The sequence below is a fragment of the Mytilus californianus genome, unplaced genomic scaffold (assembly GCF_021869535.1).
Source record: "Mytilus californianus isolate M0D057914Y unplaced genomic scaffold, xbMytCali1.0.p SCAF_4, whole genome shotgun sequence".
Taxonomy (NCBI): Eukaryota; Metazoa; Mollusca; class Bivalvia; order Mytilida; family Mytilidae; genus Mytilus; species Mytilus californianus.
Genome location: NW_026262690.1, coordinates 101031467 through 101052192, shown reverse-complemented (window position 1 = coordinate 101052192; position 20726 = coordinate 101031467). Strand labels below are relative to the sequence as shown.

Here is a 20726-nt window from a genome sequence, read left to right as displayed (position 1 = left end):
GATAAATCTGACCAGTTTAGCTCTTGTGAGCTAAAATTTTACACAAATTTATTAAATATAATCTTACTTCAGCTTTCAGTACAGTTCTTGTAGTGAAATCTTTTGCACAGTCAATGAAACACATTTCTGTCAATCTGTTATACTGTGATAAAAATTCTTTGAACTGAAAAGTAATTTTTGAGCAATTTAGGTATATCAATTTTCAGAGAAAACAACATGAAAGTATGAATTGAGATCGCATCTTATTACTTTTTTTTTTCTAGATCAAATTTTTCCTTAGTAATTTATCTTTTATATAAATGATATATTATGATATCTGCAACCGATAATGTCAAATGGTAAAGTTGGAGTCAACTCTGTAAAAGTTTTTATGGACGCCATCATGATTTGGTTTGACCACCAATGGAATATCTGTGTAAAAGATATGTTCCAGATGTTGTAGTCGCAGTCCCATCCTGACTTCCTTGATTGCAACATCGGTATCAGGTCATTCAAGCCCCAAATCAATCCGGCCTAATTATTATAAGTCGTTCCGGCCCAATAATAAAATAATGAATAATTACTACAAAAGTCAAAGAGGTTTGGGAGGTTTGCGAAATATTTGATTCAGGGTAAGTGGCAACTTGCACATGAAAAAGTTGTGTACATTTCTCTAATGATCCGAGGCATATTTTTAGGAAACAGTATTGATGATCAAAGACGGCAAGTAAGTATCTCTTTAATGGAACATTACCCAATTTGAAATTCATAACATATCAAAAAAGGAGGTTTGTGTGCATCAGATTGATGATCAGCTTGTCTCAGTGTAACTAAATGTTATAGACTGTTAAGATCAAATGCATATGAAAAATTGAGGAATAAGTAATGTTGACTGTTTTTTATAATTATAAATGTGTCAATGCTACAATGGTACCAACAGAAAATCCAGGGGATGGCCACATCGTACAGGGAAGAAGACACTTACATGAAACCCGGTATGAATACAGAAAGAGGAAAGCCATTGAATAAAAGGAAAATGGTATAAAATACTTTATTATTTATTTCATTTTAAATATGTTAATTTTATCATGGACATATTATACATATACAATTTAGCTTTCCTCATACATTTTTTATTTATTCTAAAAATATTTGCAATTGGTTTTAAATCATCATTAAGTTAAATTTAATAATATTTTTTGTTTTATTTCAGATACTCAGGACACCAGCAACAACACAAGGATAAGCATTGCCCTCAGACAGAAAGACAGGTGCCTGAAAGTAATGAAGATGACCAAAGAGCAACTGAAGACAGAAATACAAAACCAATCAGAAGTAATCAGCATAATGCGTCAGCATACAGACATGGACACAAAGACAATTGACCAAATGAGAATCACCCTTCTAACAGCATCAACATATGAACGTTTCTAATTTATTTTTGTGATTTCTTTGTATATGTTCTTATATAATTTATTATTTATAAATTTAATTATGGCTTTGTTATAGGGAATTTTGTGATTTCTTTGTCTATTTTCTTGTGTAATTCATTGTGTATTAATTTAAGTATGTTTTTGTTTTCATGAAAAAATAAAAGTATAAAGCAACACAGTCTCAATTTTTATATCTGCCTAAATGCATTGGAATCAAAAAACACCTACAAGTTGTTAATAAAACACATCAATAAATAATAACAAACTCCATTGATTTTTTGATTTTTTTTGGTATGACTGCCAATGAGACATCTATCCACAAAAGACAAAACATGTATCTTTATAAACACAGCTACAGATCAAAACTTAAGATTTAAAATAAATGTGGATTGTGTCCACATGTGGACACAGATGATGCCCCCGCTTGCATATCATATAGTTATAAAGGGACATAACCGAAGAATGGTAAAAGTGACGCTTCCCAAATTTGAACTTGATCTGAGTTTTGTGGTAATAAGCATTGTGTGTAAGTCTCATAACATTTGGTTGAGGCTAACTTAAGTAGAGAACATAAACTAAAAATTCAGCAATTTTTCTATTTGTAAACACGCATAACTCTAGAACGGTTGTGTATAAGTTTTATAACATTTGGTTGAGACAAACTAAAGTTAGAGAACGGAAACGAAAAATTCAGCAATTTTTTTTATAAAGGGACATAACTCAAGAATGGTAAAAGTGACGCCACTGAATTTCGAACTTAATCTGTATTATGTAGTAATAAGCATTGTGTATAAGTTTCATAACATTTGGTTGAGGCAAACTTAAGTTAGAGAACGGAAACAATATTTGTACTTGATCTTAGTTTTGTGGTAATAAGTATTGTGTATATGTTTCATAATGTTTGGTTGGGGCATAACACAAGAATAGTTTAAGTGACGCCGCCAAAATTCAAATTCGATCTGTGTTCTGTGGTAATAAACATTGTGTATAAGTTTGATAACATTTGGTTGAGGCAAACTTAAGTTAGAGAACGGAAACCAATTTTGGGACGTACGCGACGGACGTACGTACGTACGTACGGACGGACAAGGGTAAAACTTAATACCCCCTCCGCTTCGGCGGGGGCATAAAAATAGACAAGACCCATGACGTTTACATACAATGAAAAACAAATATTAAAGACAAAGGCCAGAACAACCTCTAAAGTTCATACACCAGCGTCTTGGGACAAATACGTATAACACTAAAGTGAGGTTAAATGTATTCTACAGTTAAATACCAGTTGTGAATCCAGAATTTTGATGGGGGTGGGGTGAAGAATATTTTGTTAGACATCATAAATTCCAAATAAACATTTTAATTAATGATTAGAATGATTCCTTTTGGTTGAGTTTTCCTCATAAAATTAGAATCAAATGAACATGTCACTTACTATATTTATTAACCATTATTGTTTAAGGACATTATTCAGAGTATATTTAATTATTTATTACAATAAAATTATATTTTTTTTAGGTATCATGAGGAATAAATGAAACTCGAAACATGGTTAATGCTGTTCTACGAGATGGATCAATTGAAGCCATGTCGGCAAAAGTTACATTAATGAACTAAATTTTCCTGTTATAAAGGCAGTGCAAACATATACCAAAGTTTTTGTTTGTTTATTGTATTGATCATATTTAATCAGATTAAACTGAAGTGAAAGATAGAATGATTGTTCCATGGTTGGTTGAAGTTGTATCTAGATACTTCAGTAAAAGGCAGTCAGTTTTATTTTTTTACTGACCAGCATACGACTCAAAAGACCTTACCAAACTGAAACAATGCATTGCACCTAGTTTTTTATGTTCAGTATTACAGATAAGTTTACAAGGGTAACCTTCGCCCATAGGTTTATTTGATCAATATATTTTAAAAGGAAAATGATGGAAATATTTCCATGGAATTCCATGGAAAAAACCCATCATGGAATATATTTCCATGGAATACCATGGAAAAATAGTGTGGAATATATTTCCATGGAATTCCGTGGAAAATATTTCCATAGAATTCCATGGAAAATGATTTAAGATGGAAGCATTATTTTTTCCTTTTTTCTCTTTATTTTCCATGGAATTCCATAGAAAACAGGTTCCAATACTCCATGGAATTCCATGGAAAAAATATTTAATGGAATTCCATGGATTTCCATGATAGACAATGGAAAATCTAGGGATGGGAAAATCAGGCCGTTGGTTTTTTCATTTGATTTTTTTAAAAACTTATCATTTTGGGGCCCTTTGCAGTGTGGGATTTTGCTCCGTGTTGAAGCCATAGGGTGAACTATAATTTCTAACTTCAACATCATTTGGTCTCTGGTGGAGAGTTGTCATATTGGCAATCATACCACATCTTACTTTTATACGACAACAAACGGTCTGTTTAAACAATATTATTTTATCAATAACATGTGTGATTATTGACACCATCACATATGTGCATTGCTTCTAGTTACATGAATAAAGTTGAAAATAAAAGTCAAGATTCAAAAAAGTTTTTTTATTTTAATTTATGAACCAAAGAAATAAATATTTCTAGTTGTAAGTACCATCGGGATATGATAAGCTTCATATGTTCATACATGATTGTTGACAGCGCCAGACCGTAGTGTATGTTCACATAAAAATAGTTCCATCATCACGTATGTTACTATTAAGTGATAAAAATTTATTTACATGTTTTTCGGTACTGATCGAAATTCCAAGTTACAGACGAGAAATCAACACCGAGTTAATAAACATTCTAGAAGGAATTTTCTGCACGTATCCCGAAATTGGCAGTAACATATACAATCTAAAACAATTGTGATGTTTGACTTTCAATATTATGGTCAAGAATCACAAACGAAAAAAAGTCAAACAGTCAAATCACAATCGTACACATCCCCTAATGAGGTCCTCGTGGTCTTAGCGTACTTTGGTATTTGGCAAAAGACGTATATTCTTTGTTTTCAAGAACTACATATTACATGATATATAAACATGTATAAGACAATTCTACGGAGCCCCGCTAGGGACATGCAAAGAAAAAATTATATATAAATATAAAGATAAAAATAATTTATTGTGCGCACAACTTACACATATTGTGCGCTCAAATTCATTGATCTTACACATGGTATGGCGCTTTAATGTCTCCTTTTCAATGTGACAGAATGGAGAAATACATAAAGGTTTATTTTGAAATGGGGTTAGATTACATGGAAATACTCGCACTTTTAGCAAAAAATCATCACTGCATTGTTTCTAATCGACACCTGAAACGAATACTGAAGAAGCTACGTTTATTCCGTCGAAAACACTACAAGCCACTTGAAGATGTCGTTTCTTTCATCAAAGAAAACATTAAGGGAACTGGAAGTCTTCATTGTTACCGCTAGATGTTTATGAAATGTAGACCAGCAGGTTTAACTATACAAAAAGAGTGTGTGCGAATTTTGATGCAAATCATAAACCCTGAAGGAGTTGAAATGCGACGAAAAGGTCGATTACCTAGGAGAGAATATTGTTCGAAAGGGCCAAACTTCATATGGCATTTGGATTCCTATGATAAACTCAAACCTTTTGGAATATACATAAATGGGTGCATAGATGGCTTTTCTCGACTGATAATATGGTTGGAGGCCGGACAGACTAGTAGCGACCCTCGGGTTATTTCAAGGTATTTTGTCAAAGCCATTCTTCAGAAAGGAGGACCTATGGTGATGAGAGATCTTGGTACCGAAAATAGTAAGGTCAATGAAATGCAGTCTTTTTTTACGACGCAATGATAATGATACGTATGCTCGAAATAACAGTGCGTTTGTTTACGGCCAACATAACCAAAGAATTGAATCATGGTGGGGAATTTATAGAAAAGAAACCTCAGTTTGGGATGACATTTTTTTTAAGATATTAAAGAGGATTGCTTATTTTCAGGAGATCTTCATAAAAACTTGATAAGATTCTGTTTCCTGAGACTGGTTCAGGTATTTAGTTTTAATCAGAATTATCCTTCCCCTTTCCCTATTTTAAAAACTCATTTTATTTGCTAATATAATCATATAGACCAAGCGAAACGAAGGAAAACAGTTTCAGTCCACAGTTAATGTAATTGTGGATAAACAAAAAGAAGAGTCATGATAGTGTACCCATTAATGGGCATAGACCCAATTTTGTAAAACTAATAGTGCCCTCTAAACTTCTGTCCAACCGCCTGTCCAATTTTCAATGATTAAACTTATAAGTCCGTTAATCTTTTTATATATGCAATCTTTTAAGGCTAGCCATTTGTTTTAAACTTGAATATTTGTTTGTTAAGCTTTTATTATACACTTGAATAAAAACCTTTTTGAATAACAAATTAAATGGCATAACAAGGCAGTACTCCGACATAAAATTCATTTATAGTGATGAAATTAATTGTTTTCATTTAAAAAACTGTAAAGAAATGTATATAGCATATACTTATGTGTATGTACATCTAGCAGACAGCAACTCAACTGTTTTATAAAATCATCCTAAAATTCTATTCACTAATCTATTCTAATCATTGTGTAGTACAGACTATAATACGAACATATTTTGTACAATAAAAATGTTACATGCAGACTTCTTATACGTTCAGGTATTTCACATCCAAATTTTTATGGAAATATTCTTTATAAAGCACAAAAATGTCAGTATTCACCTCTGAAGCTAACAAAACCTTTAAATAGACTTATTAAGAAGGGATATAGTTACGATACTGTTGTCAGGTCATTAAAGATTGCATATTTTGGCGTTAATATTGATTCACTTATAGGGTCTTTGCATCGGCACTAAACACATTTATTTAAAAACCAGTTGTTGGCATGACACGGGTTATGTTCTTCTCATATATGTTATGATGGTATGATACTAACCCCTAACGGGAAGGATTGTGCCTGATATTCATATGATGAAGACATAATCTTTCAATCAGTTTAATTGAAGTCTGGAGCTGGCATGTCAGTTAACTGCTAGTAGTCTGTTGTTATTTATGTATTATTGTCATTTTGTTTATTTTCTTTGATTACATCTTCTGACATCAGACTCGGACTTCTCTTGAACTGAATTTTAATGTGCGTATTGTTATGCGTTTACTTTTCTACATTGGCTAGAGGTATAGGGGGAGGGTTGAGATCTCATAAACATGTTTAACCCCGCCGCATTTTTGCGCCTGTCCAAAGTCAGGAGCCTCTAGCTTTTGTCAGTCTTGTATTATTTTTAATTTTAGTTTCTTGTGTACAATTTGGAGTTTAGTATGGCGTTCATTATCACTGAACTAGTATATATATTTGTTTAGGGGCCAGCTGAAGGACGCCTCCGGGTGCGAGAATTTCTAGCTGCATTGAAGACCTGTTGGTGACCTTCTGCTGTTGTCTGTTCTATGGTCGGGTTGTTGTCTCTTTGACACATTCCCCATTTCCATTCTCAATTTTATTATCCAAGTTTTGCAATGTCAGCCTCATTCTTAAAATATCTGTTTTAAAGTCATACATAATACATAATGTCAGCTGAGAAAATATTCTCACAATCTCATTTCTATGCATATAAAGTGATTTATACATGAAAAGTCATCGACTCAAACATGAAACTAATTATCTGTTTTTTAATTTCAGATAGATCTTTTAGAGGTAAGTATTTAGAACACCCATAAAATCAGAAAAAATAATAAACAAAATGGTGTGTATGGACGCCCGTATGTGCTCTACTCGGTTCCTGAAGTGTACGGAACACGTGACTATGTTCGTAATCCTGACATCGATGAAGTCGAAATTTGTTTAGAGCAATCTACGTATAGTCTACCATGCGATAAAGACATTTACAATCTCGCAAACTTATACATGGAAGAAATAGAACTTGGTTTACCAACAGATGCATTTGAAGCTGCCACTTTGTATCGGTGTTTAATGGAACGGTTTGAAAAACACTTGGCATTAGAGTGAGGTCACTATCGAACTTATGTAGACTTTGATAATATGGTTTTACCTATTCTCTTGTAACAATTTTAAAACTACTATTTGTGCTTATGTATTATACTTTATGTCTGCATATCTCAAGATTTTGTTTACTAAGTATGTTGATTGACACAAGACTGACATGCTGCTCAATTCACGACTTTGATTTGTTATGCCCCGTCGACGATATAAGATGGTCGTTTTATTTTAAAATTCTTGCGTCCACCTATCCGTCCGTCTCTATTTAGGATAAATGTTTTGGTCATAGTAGTTTATGATGAAGTTCTAGTGTCATCAACTTAATTAAATTTTGTGGTTTCTCTGAAGATGTCATTGAAAAGTGTAAAGTAAGTCAAATAAACTTAAAACTAAGTACACGTACAAGTTCTTTATTAAAAGATTACTATGTTTGATCATGTTTAAGTACGGTTTTGACCCAAAATTTACTGTTCATTATTGAAATGTGATGGTGTGATTAGTCTAAGAAGTTTACCATGAAGGTGTGATCAAATAAAGGTAAAACTGAGTACATATATAAATCAGAAGATGTAATATGAGTGCCAATGAGACAACTCTCCATCCAAGTCACAATGTATTAAAAGTTAACAATTGTAGGTTAAAGAACGGTCTTCATCACACCAAACAGCAAACTATGAAGGGCCCAAAAATGGCTATTGTAAAATAATTTAAACGGGAAAACCAACGGTCTAATCTAATAAACAAAACGATAAACACCTATGAACCACACCAACAAACGACAATCACTGAACAACAGGCTCCTGACTTAGAACAGTATGCTTATTATGATGTAAACTTTAGGATGAAATTTGAAAAAAAGGCAGGACAGGAGTTTTGAGTAAAAAAAAGACAGGATGAGCAATTTTGCACAAAAAAAAAAGAAGAATGACAATTTAGGTAAAAAAAGTCAGGATAAACTAATAAAAAAAAGGCAGGACTGAACAGAGTGAAAAATAAAATGGCAGGACAGAGATTACAACTAAAAAATAAAATGCTTCGCTTAGCGCAGCCTGATGCGACCGCAGAGGTCGAACCCTGAACAGTTGGGGCAAATCTAGACACAATATTCAAGCCTGATACTGTCTGAATTTGGATTGTGATCAAATTTTTGACATAATATAGGTTTCTGACACAAAATAAATGTGGTCAAAGATAAATCCATTGCGCAATACTGTGCAATTGAAGATTTCTTCTTGAAACTTTTCAAAAATTCGAAATTTTGAAAATTTTGAAAAAAAAATATGAATCCCTTAAAAAAAAATGGGAAAAAAATCCCCCCCCCCCCCCCAACTTTTTGAAACCCCCCTTGGAGCAATAACCCCAAAACTCAATCCCAGCCTTTCCTTTGTAGTAAGGAACCTTGTAGTACAATTTCAAGGAGATCCATACACTTACACACAAGTTATTGTCTGGAAACTAGAAAAATGCGTTTTTGGCCCTTTTTTGGCCCCCAATTCCTACATGTTTGTGGCAATTAACCCTTATACTCAATCCCAGCCTTCCCTTTGTTATATGGAACCTAGTGGTACAATGTCAGAGAGATCCATACACTTACACACACAAGTTATTGTTTGGAACTAGAAAAATGCTTGTTTTGGGCCCCTTTTTGGCGCTTAATTCCTAAACTGTAGGCCCCACAACCCCTAAAATGAATCCCAACCTTCTACTTGTGGTATTAAACATTGTGGTACAATTTCAGAGCAATCGAAATACTTATACACAAGTTATTATCCTGAAACTAGAAAAATGCTTTTTTTGGGCCCTAATTCCTAAACGGTTGGGACCATCATCCTCAAAATCAATCCCAACCTTCCTTTTGTGGTATTGAACCTTCTTAAAAAATTTCATATTCATCCATTCACTTAAACTAAAGTCATTGTCCGGAAACCAATGTGTCTTCGGACGACGACGCAGACGACGACATCATACCATTATACGATCCCAAAAAAAATTTTGCGGTCGTATAAAAATTCAGGACAAAATTTTTCATCCTCATTCTCATATATAAGTCTGCATAGACATAATGAAAAAACAAGAGTGGACACACTGAAATGTCTCGCCTGTTCTTGTGTTCATAATTGAATTTATGTTGAAAGTAAAAAAAGGAAGTGTATACCCCAAGCATTACATTAAATTAACATTATGTTAAATTAACATTTAATACTCAATGTACATGATGTCAAGGTGAGATAAACCCTTTCAGATAGTCATGTAGGCCATACAATCATTGGGAACAACAAATTTAGTCAATCAATAGCTAAAAGTATCTCAGAAACAAACCTTATACGACATATGCGCCTTATAATTATTTTATACATAAAATACAGTTCTACTATACCTTTACTATCATATCCGAAAAACAAACCAAATCTGAGATATTTAACATTGACCAATAAACCATGAAAATAAGGTCAAGGTCAGTTGATACCGACCAGACAAATATGTATACCTTAAAACCATTCCATAAAACAAATATAGTTCACTTATTCCTTATAGTATCTGAAAAAAGACCAAACAAGAATCAAATAACATGGACTAATGAACCATGAAAATAAGATCAAGGTCAGAGTATTACTGCCAGACAGACAAGTACACCTTACAAACATTCCATACACCAAATATATTTAACTAAATGCTTATAGTATCCGAGAAATAGACCAAAACACAAAACGTTAACGTTGCCGGACCACTGAACCATGAAAATGAGGTCAAGGTCAGATGACACCTGCCAGTTGGACATGTACACCTTAAAATCATTCCATACAACCAAATATAGAAGACCTATTGCATATAGTATCTGAGATGTCAACTTAACCACGAAAACTTAACCATGTTCAAAGATCCATGAAATGAAGTCAAGGTCAAGTGAAAACTGTTTGACAGGCTAACATGAGGATATTGCTAGGTATGCACATACCAAATATAGTTATCCTATTTCTTACAATAAGAGAGAAATTAACATATATTTTATTATATTATTTTGTGCGCACAATATCAATAAACTATGTTGTGCGCACAATATATCTTAATTGTTCACATAATATATATTTAAATTGTGCGCACAATATATTATGTTGTGTGCACAATCTATTTAAATTGTGCGCACAATATATTATCTTGTGCCCACAATATATATTTTTTTCTTTGCATGTCCCTAGCGGGGATCCGTACAATTCCTTCTCGATTTTGTATACGTTCGTGATAAATTGTTCATACGCTATAATGCTGTGAAGAACTAGTGTTGACGGACAAAGTACAATCGGCAAACCTCGGCAGATTCCGCTACCCTACCTTGTCATATTCGTATAGAACGAGGCAATGATGATAACTTCAGATATAAACAATTGTCCTAAATAATGACTCGTGTAAATAGTGGATAATAAAATGCTTCGCTGGGGCGCAGCTTGATACGACCGCAGAGGTCGAACCCTGAACAGTTGGGGCAAGTATGGACACAACATTCAAGCTTGATACAGCTCTGAATTTGGATTGTTATTAAATATTTGACACAGCATAGGTTTCTGACACAGAAAGAATGTGGTCTAAGAACTTGAATTTTTTTAATTTACCTATTATGGTCCAATGTCCAAAATCAAAATACATGGTTAGATTCAGCATATCAAAGAACCCCATATATTCAATTTTTGTTAAAATCAAACAAAGTTTAATTTTGGACCCCAACTTGGACAAACTTGAAAACTGGGCCCATAATCAAAAATCTAAACACATGTTTAGATTCAGCATATCAAAGAACCCCAAGAATTCAATTTTTGCTAAAATCAAACTAAGTTTAATTTTGGACCCTTTGGACCTTAATGTAGACCAATTTAAAAAACAGGACTTAAAATTAAAAATCTAAATACACGGTTAAATTTGGAATATCAAAGAACCCCAATAATTCAATTTTTGATGAAATCAAACAAAGTTTAATTTTGGACCCTTTTGACCTCAATATGAAGCAATTTGATAGCGGGGCCCACAAATAAAAAATCTAAATTCATGGTTAGATTCAGCATATCAAAGAACCCCATATATTCAATTTTTGTTGAAATCAAAAAAAGTTTAATTTTGGACCCCAACTTGGACCAACTTGAAAACTGGGCCCATAATCAAAAATCTAAACACATGTTTAGATTCAGCATATCAAAGAACCCCAAGAATTCAATTTTTGTTAAAATCAAACTAAGTTTAATTTTGGACCCTTTGGACCTCAATGAAGACCAATTTAAAAAACGGGACCCAAATTAAAAATACGGTTAGATTTGGCATATCAAAGAACCCCAATAATTCAATTTTCGATGAAATCAAACAAAGTTTAATTTTGGACCCTTTTGACCTCAATATGAACCAATTTGATAGCGGGGCCTACAAATAAAAAATCTAAATACATGGTTAGATTCAGCATATCAAAGAACCTCATATATTCAATTTTTGTTGAAATCAAACAAAGTTTAATTTTGGACCCCAATTTGGACCAACTTGAAAACTGGGCCCATAATCAAAAATCTAAATACATGTTTAGATTCAGCATATCAAAGAACCCCATATATTCAATTTTTGTTGAAATCAAACAAAGTTTAAATACTGGACCCTATCTTGGACCAACTTGAAAACTGGGCCCATAATCAAAAATCTAAACACATGTTTAGATTCAGCAAATCAAAGAACCCCAAGAATTCAATTTTTGTCAAAATCAAACTAAGTTTAATTTTGGACCCTTTGGACCTCAATGTAGACCAATTTAAAAAACAGGACCCAAAATTAAAAACCTAAATACACGGTTAGATTTGGAATATCAAAGAACCCCAATAATTCAATTTTAGATGAAATCAAACAAAGTTTAATTTTGGACCCTTTTGACCTCAATATGAACCAATTAGATAACGGGGTCCACAAATAAAAAATCTAAATACATGGTTAGATTCAGCATATCAAAGAACCCCATATATTCAATTTTTGTTGAAATCAAACAAAGTTTAATTTTGGACCCCAATTTGGACCAAATTGAAAACTGGGCCAAAAATCAACAAGAGTGCACACGCTGAAATGTCTCGCCTTCTTTACTAATCATTGATATTATGTTGATAGTCCTAAATATAAAGCTTTACTACAACTATCACATACACTGTACATGATCCAAGAAAATGAGGTCAAGGTCATATAAACCAAACAAGAAATACATGTACACCTTACAATCATTCAATACACTAAATATAGTTGACCTATTGTTTATAGTTTCTAAGATACAGACTTAACCAAGAAAACTAAACATTGACCAATGAACCAAGAAAATGAGGTCAAGGTCAGATGAACAATGCCAGGCAGACATGTACTACAGCTTGCAATCCTTCCATACAACAAATATAGTTGACCTATTGCTTATAGTATTAGAAAAACAGACCAAAACACAAAAAATTAACACTGAGCAATGAACCGTGAAAATGAGGTCAAGGTCAAATAAAACCTGCAAGACTGATAGGTACATCATAAAATATTTCCATACACCAAATATAGATGACCTATTGCATATAGTATTAGAAAAAAAGACCAAAACTCAAAAACTTAACTTTGACCACTGAACCATGAAAATGAGGTCAAGGTCAGAAGACACCTGCCAGCTAGACATGTACACCTTACAATCATTCCATACACCAAATATAGTAGACCTATGGCATACAGTATAAGAAAAACAGACCAAAACACAAAAACTTAATTATAACCACTGAACCATGAAAATGAGGTCAAGGTCAGATGACACCTGCCAGTTGGACATGTACACCTTACAGTCCTTCCAATATTCGAAATATAGTTATCCTATTACTTATAATAAGAGAGAATCTAACATTACAAAAAATCTTAACTTTTTTTTCAAGTAGTCACTGAACCATGAAAATGAGGTCAAGGACATTGGACATGTGACTGACGGAAACTTCGTAACATGAGGCATCCATATACAAAGTATGAAGCATCCAGACCTTCCACCTTCTAAAATATAAAGCTTTTAAGAAGTTAGCTAACGCCGCCGCCGCCGCCGGATCACTATCCCTATGTCAAGCTTTCTGCGACAAAAGTCGCAGGCTCGACAAAAATCTAAATACATGTTTAGATTCAGCATATCAAAGAACCTCATATATTCAATTTTTGCTAAAATCAAACAAAGTTTAATTTTGGACCCTTTGGACATTAATGTAGACCAATTTGAAAACTGGACCCAAAATTAAAAATCTAAATACACTGTTAGATTCGGCATAACAAATAAATAAATGTGATCAAAGATTTTACAAATCTAATGCGCCATACTGTGCAATTAAAGATTACTTCTTGAAATTTTTCAATATTTGAAATTTGAAAAAAAAATAATATTTGAAGAATAATTCTTTTTAATTTCTGAAATCTGAAATGAGAAAAAATTGGCCCCCCACAATTTCTTTTTACCCCCCCCCCCCCCTTTTTCCCCCAAAAAAATTCTTTCCCTCAAGATATGGTCATAATCTCAATTCAAATTTCCAATGGAGTTGGCAACCATAATTACCCATTTAAATTTACCATAGTGCTAACTTAATCTATTTTATAATAGAATTAATAAAAATATAGTGTCAAATCTTTCATATGGATTTTTTTGTAAAAAAAAAAAGATGAAAACATTTGCAGATATTTTTACTGGTCTTCCTTTATAAATATGCATTTCTTTAAACATAATTTAAAAGCAGTGTAAGGGAAGTAACCAAAACGTTGTATTTGGATTACCTCCCTTACACTGTTTTAGATTATCTTTATTGTTCATTAACCATTACTTTATACATAATTTAAAAGCAGTGTAAGGGAGATAATTTCAATGATGTATTTGATTTATCTCCCTTACACTGCTTTACATTATGTTTTGTAAAAAAGTATTTGTCCATTAACCAGGACAACCTTGTTTTTCCCCCTTTTTTGCCCCTAATTCCTAAACGGTTTGAGCCATAACCCCCCAAAGCAAATCCTAACCATCCCTTTGTGGTATGGAAACTTGTAGTATAATTTCAGAGAGATCCATACACCGTTCCACAGTTATTGTCTGGAAACTAGAAAATGCTCATTTTTGGCCCCTTTTTGGCCCCTAATTCCTTAACTGTTGGTACCATAACCCCCAAAATCAATCCCAACCTTCCTTTTGTGGTATTTAACCTTATGGTCAAATTTCAAAAAGATCCATTCACTTAAACTAAAGTTAGAGTGCGAAAACCAATATGTATTCGGACGACGACGCCGGACGACGACGACGACGACGCCAGACGACGACGACGACGACGACGACGACGACGCCAACGTCATACCAATATACGACCACAAAATTTTTTTGCGGTCGTATAAAAATGAAAGTAATGTGCACGTTCGTTGTCCTTGATGTTGACGGACATTCGAAAGAAGCGTTTTTTTTTTCCTTTTTTTTTCCCATCATACAAGAAATAACAGTGGCAATAGAATCTAAGTACAAATAGGTCAACTATAAACGTTTTTGTTTTCATACGCATTAACTTTCAACCGACAGCTGTTATATGCGTTACAAATAATTTTCTGTAAATGTAAATTTGACGGAATGTAATCACATATGAACAATATATACAAATGTTAAAAATCACCCATTTTCACAAATTAAATTCACAAAACAAGTAGTTTGAGACAAAAAACACACTATTAAGAACTGAAATGAATAAAAACCATTCACCCTATATTTTTTCAACATATTTGTTTTTCATCTTATACTTGATGTATTAATTGTCCCTTTTTAAAAGGGTAAAAATGAGGCCTTTTTGAAATATAATCTTTATTATAAACAAGCATTCTGTGAGTATTGCGTATTGCATGGCAATACATAGTCTCCTACCGGTTAAAAATTCAATGTATTGGAACAAAATTCTAACTTGATCTATAACTTGTCATGGTGTAAACTATGTAACAAATATCAAGTCAATATCTTCAAGCATGACGAAAAAAAATGCTCCGCTGGGCGCAGCTTGATACGACCGCAGAGGTCGAACCCTGAACAGTTGGGGCAAGTATGGACACAACATTCAAGCTTGATACAGCACTGAATTTGGATTGTGATTAAATATTTGACACAGCATAGGTTTCTGACACAGAATGAATGTGGTCTAAGAACTTAAAAAATTTTAATTTACCTATTCAAACCATATCATTATTATTTGCTTTTATATATAAATCAGAAATAACCAATTTAAAATGTAATATGGAACCTTGTAGTACAATTTCAGAGAGATCCATACACTTACACACAAATTATTGTCCTGAAACAAGAACGGTTGTATAAAAATGCTTGTTTTTTGCCCCTTTTTGGCCCCTAATTCCAACAATTTTATGGCAATTACCCCCAAAATCAATCCCAGTCTTCCCTATGTGGTATGGTACCTTGCAGTACAATTTCAGAGAGATCCATACAATTGAACACAAGTTATTGTCTGGAAACTAGAAAAATGCTTGTTTTTGGCCCCTTTTTGGCCCCTCATTCCTAAATGTTTTGGGCAATTACCCCCAAACTCAATTCCAGCTTTCCCTTTGTGATATGGAACCTTGTAGTACAATTTCTTAAAGATCAATACACTTACACACAAGTTATTGTCATAAAACTAGAAAAATGCTTGTTTTTTGCCCCTTTTTGGCCCCTAATTCCTAAAATTTGGAGGCAATTACCCCCAAAATCAATCCCAGCATTCCCTTTGAGATATGGAACCTTGTGGTACAATGTCAGAGAGATCCATACACTAACACACAAGTTATGTCTGGAAGTTACAAAAATGCTTATTTTTGGCCCCTAATTCCTTAACTGTTGGTACCATAACCCCCCAAAATCAATCCCAACCTTCCTTTTGTGGTATTGAACCTTATGGTAAAATTTCATAGAGATCAATTCACTTAAACTAAAGTTAGAGTGCGAAAACTAATGTTTCTTCGGACGACGACGACGACGCCAACGTCATACCAATATTTTTGCGGCCGTATAAAAAGGGTTGAAAACTGATTATTTAAGTGAATTTTCCAAGGACCATAACTCTGCACGAAATCATCAGACCGGAACAAAATTTGAACTTGATATGTAACTTGTCATGATAAAACTATATACAAATTATCAAATCAATATCTTCAAGCATGACGAAAAAAAGTGCAGAAAACAGATTATTTTAGTGAATTTTCTAAGTCCAAGGACCATAACTCTGCACAAAATCATGACCGGAACAACATTTGAACTTGATCTGTAACATGTCATGATAAAACAATACACCAAATATCAAATCAAAATCTTCAAGCATGAAGAAAAAAAGTGTGGAAAAATGATTTGCCGGACTGACGGATGGACAGACAGACGGAATGCAAACCTAAAGTCCCCTTCGACTTCGTCGGTAGGGGACTTAAAAAAAGTTGACAATCAACCCAAATATAATTATTCATACTATATCTTCATTATATCAGCAACATGTTTGCCCATTTTGTAGCATTCAATTGCTGCTTACATAAAAAACATAATATGTTTTCCCTGCAATACCACTAAAGCACTGTGTGAATGGACTGACCCGTCACGTCTCTTAAGTTTTCTATTAATTAATGTGCTAATCTTGCTTCCAACAGGGCTCCCATTAATTCGAGATTGGGCAAAGTTGTTCTTTTAAGCTTAGCAATTCTGTTCTTTGACATTACATTTAAGACTGGCATCCCTTAACAATATATGCACATGTGCCATATGCTATCTGGCCTCTGTCTGTAAATACGCGTAATTTATTACCGGGTGTTTTATCCACAATGTCTGCTTCTGAAAAATAGAATCTTGGTATACGTATAGCAATTACTTGTCACAAGTCAAGGACTATGTCCATCCATTTTGTCTTTAACTCGTCTGGTAAGGGTTTGTCCCATTCAAATTTTCTCTCCCATAGTGTTTGCATAAGATTTTAGCAGGTACTGTTACCAGACTTGGTATCCAAAGAGGATCAAATATCCTAAAGTTTGTTGTAAAATGTCATGTTGAGTAAAGCATATCTGTTCATCAACTGTTAAATTGTCCTGAAACGAAATAGTATCAATTTCATTGTTCCATGTCAACTCTAAATTCTTCACTGTGTTGTCGTTGTCTAGGCAACCTTCTGTAGTAGCCTTTTCACAGAATTTGAGTTATTTGAGAACCAAGATCTCAAATTAAATCCTCCTGCAAAAAGTTGTCTCGATTCTCGATAAAACGACAGTAAGTTGTCCTCGTCCGAAAACTAGATAAAATGTTGTCGACATACAGACCATATCATTCTTAAATAAATCTGTGTTACAGAAAGGATTCAGGTTTAAATGTTTAATAATTGTGGCATGTAAAATCAATGGAGAGCAGATGGTGCCAAATAAAACTACCTGAAAACGGCACGTAAAAAGTTATGGTCAGGCCGAAATAAATCTTGTGACATCTCGGTCATCCTCGAGCAGCTCAACTTGCAAAAAAGGCTTCTCTATGTCAGAAGTAACTGCATACTTGTACATCCTAAAGCTGGCAAGTATTCCCGTTAAGCTGTTCATATCTGGCAGAATTGTTCTAAGGCAGTCGTTCAGACTTGTTTTATTTGCAGATTTCCGACAACTACAGTCGTTAACTATTGTGATTGGTGTTGTAACTAAGTCATTCTTCTTGATCCGCTATTATCTGTCCATAAAATTTCAGTGTTTCTGGTTCACTGTGCTGCTCAGTCTACTGGTTACGCTTAATAATCTGTTCTTCGTTACGTTATATTTACTCGGTAGCTCAGGAAAATCCTCTCTCATGACAATTTAGCCATATAGTGATGGTCGAGATATGCTTTAGTCGACTCGTATGTCTCTTAGTAATGTTTGTCCTTTTTTGTAGATTCATCAGGCGTTACTCCCAAACATTCCAACTTCCAAAATCGCCCCAGATCTACCTCTTCCTTCTTGTGTTGTACTAAAACATTGAACATACCAGCACCAGACCTCAATTAAACTGATCGAAATTATGTTTTCATCATATGAAAACCAACCACAATCCCTCCAATTATGGATTTAGTATCATGTCATAATTAATTATACAAGAAGAACATAACCCGTATCATGCCAACAACAGGTTTTAGAATAAATGTGTTTACTTCCTACGCAAAGACCATATGAGTGAATCAATATCAATTCAAAACAAAAATGCCATCTTTAATGACTTGACGACAGTATCCCACCTACTGTGGATTCATTTATTTTCGTGGGTACTAATTTTCGTGGATTAAGGAAAACTTACATGTTCGTGGATATTTAATTTCGTAATTTTGCCGAAGTCTGCATACAAGCCTATAGAAATTCTGTTATTCGTTGAACATTTAATTTCGTGGTTCACCTGTACCTGTGAAATTCACGAAAATTGGTATCCAACGAATAATAATGAATCCACAGTATATCCCGTGTTGCTTAGTCTTTAGTTTTCTATGCTGTGTCATCTGTACTATTATTTGTCTGTTTGTCTTTTTATTTTTGGCCATGGCGTTGTCAGTTTGTTTTCGATCTATGAGTTTGACTGTCCCTCTGGTATCTTTCGTCCCTCTTTTGTGAACAAGACTGTTTAAAGGTTTGGTTAGCTTTTGAAGTGAATGACGACATTTTTGTGCTGTGTATAAAAATATATTACCATAAAAGATGGGATGAGAAATACCTGAATGTATAAGATGTCTGCACGTTGATTTATATTTACGAATGATGTACTTGTACCAATGATAATATTTAGTAAAGGTTTAGACAAGGTTGTGATATTAAAACCCCTGGTGTAATAATTTTTCAGTAATACAGATATTTCTTTCGTTATAATCAAATACATTGTAACATACACGAGCCAATCCAACAAGTTGAGATATATAAACACCATACCATGGTGACAATGGAACATCACCATCTAAAAACTGATAATTAACAATAGGAAATGAAAATCATCTCTTTTATCGTAATCTAAGTATAAGCTTCACGTTAGAGATAAAGATATCAAGATCCAGGAAAGGGCAATGTTCATGCATTAGCTTTATCTAAAGTAAGTTCAACATGATAAATCTCTTTAGGGCACATTTTGAAGTTGTCATAATTAAGAGCCAAAATATCATCCAAATCTCTAAAAGTGATGTTCAATTTTTGTATTAGATGTTGTTTCGATGTATCTTTGCTGATTTTAGACATAAATTGTGATTCGTAACAATACAGAAGCAGGTCTGCAATAGGTGGTTCACAGTAAGTCCCCATTTGAATTCCGATAACTTGGCAGTATATGGAATCTCCATAGCGAACAAAAAAGTTATCTAGTAAAAATTCAAGTGCAGTTATCATATCAAAGTAGGTCCAATTGACATAGTTCTTTCGTTTGTCGTTACTAAAAAATGGCCAAACGAGTCTGAACATATATATTCACATTCTGACTTTTTAAATGCCCATTTAATTAGGTACTTTGATTTTTTCTTAATGAGATTATGAGGCAAAGTGGTATATAGGGTTGAAAAATCAAAACTTTTGGCAGATTCGAAATCCCAAATATGAGCATGCAATTTATTAAGTACTTCCAACGAATTTTTGACACTCCAAAAGTAATTAATTCCACTAGTACTATTTTCATAGACCTTAATATGAAAAATGTATTACCAGGTTTTTGATTATACCAAGTGTAATAGTAAGTAGAATAGACAGTTTAGTAGTGGAACAATGGCTTGAGGACGAAACTAGAGTAAGGACCGGGCTTGCACATTTTTATGTGAGGCAAAGAGACTGATGCATACAACGCAAATGTTCATAGGTTGTCAATTTTCACAAATTTGGACACCAGCATTTAATTCAGGATGTGTCCTGGATTAATATATATTTGTTAAAATCCAAGCACTATGACATGTAATACAGTGGGCATTTCCGTACATGGCGAGCAACCAATAATTTTGACATTTCATAATGATTATTGATACAGTTTTCATTTAAGTCCTAACAAGAAATAAGATTCTCAGAATTCATCACTTTTTAAGAAAAACTAATTTTTAGCACCATAGTCACTTGTGGAAACAATTTGCAATGCATATTATGCCTATATTAAATATCAGTTTTGTTAAAATCCTATTATATTAAGAAGACATAAACTAATGAGCATAATTCACCAAAATTTAATATGCACATCTACATATAATGCACAAAAACTGTGCAAAATTTCATTGGCCTCCTTACCTATACTTTTGAGTTTGTGCGTTTACAATTTAGACATTTCTGAAAATTTGTGATTTTTTTTAACAACAAGAGTA

The 20726-nt window shown here is 33.5% G+C and overlaps 1 protein-coding gene and 1 long non-coding RNA gene across 6 annotated transcripts in view; one reads left to right on the top strand and one right to left on the bottom strand.

Moving 5' to 3' along the window:
* Positions 1 to 20726, bottom strand: part of LOC127698996 (mitochondrial import inner membrane translocase subunit Tim9-like) — a 91209-nt gene that overhangs the window by 22014 nt on the left and 48469 nt on the right. For all 3 annotated transcript variants that reach the window (XM_052202794.1, XM_052202793.1, XM_052202792.1), the window contains exon 3: positions 68 to 163. In XM_052202794.1, the coding sequence (XP_052058754.1) occupies positions 68 to 163 (96 nt within the window). The remainder of the gene's footprint in view (positions 1 to 67; positions 164 to 20726) is intronic.
* Positions 1 to 20726, top strand: part of LOC127699036 (uncharacterized) — a 316114-nt gene that overhangs the window by 269526 nt on the left and 25862 nt on the right. The window lies entirely within an intron of this gene.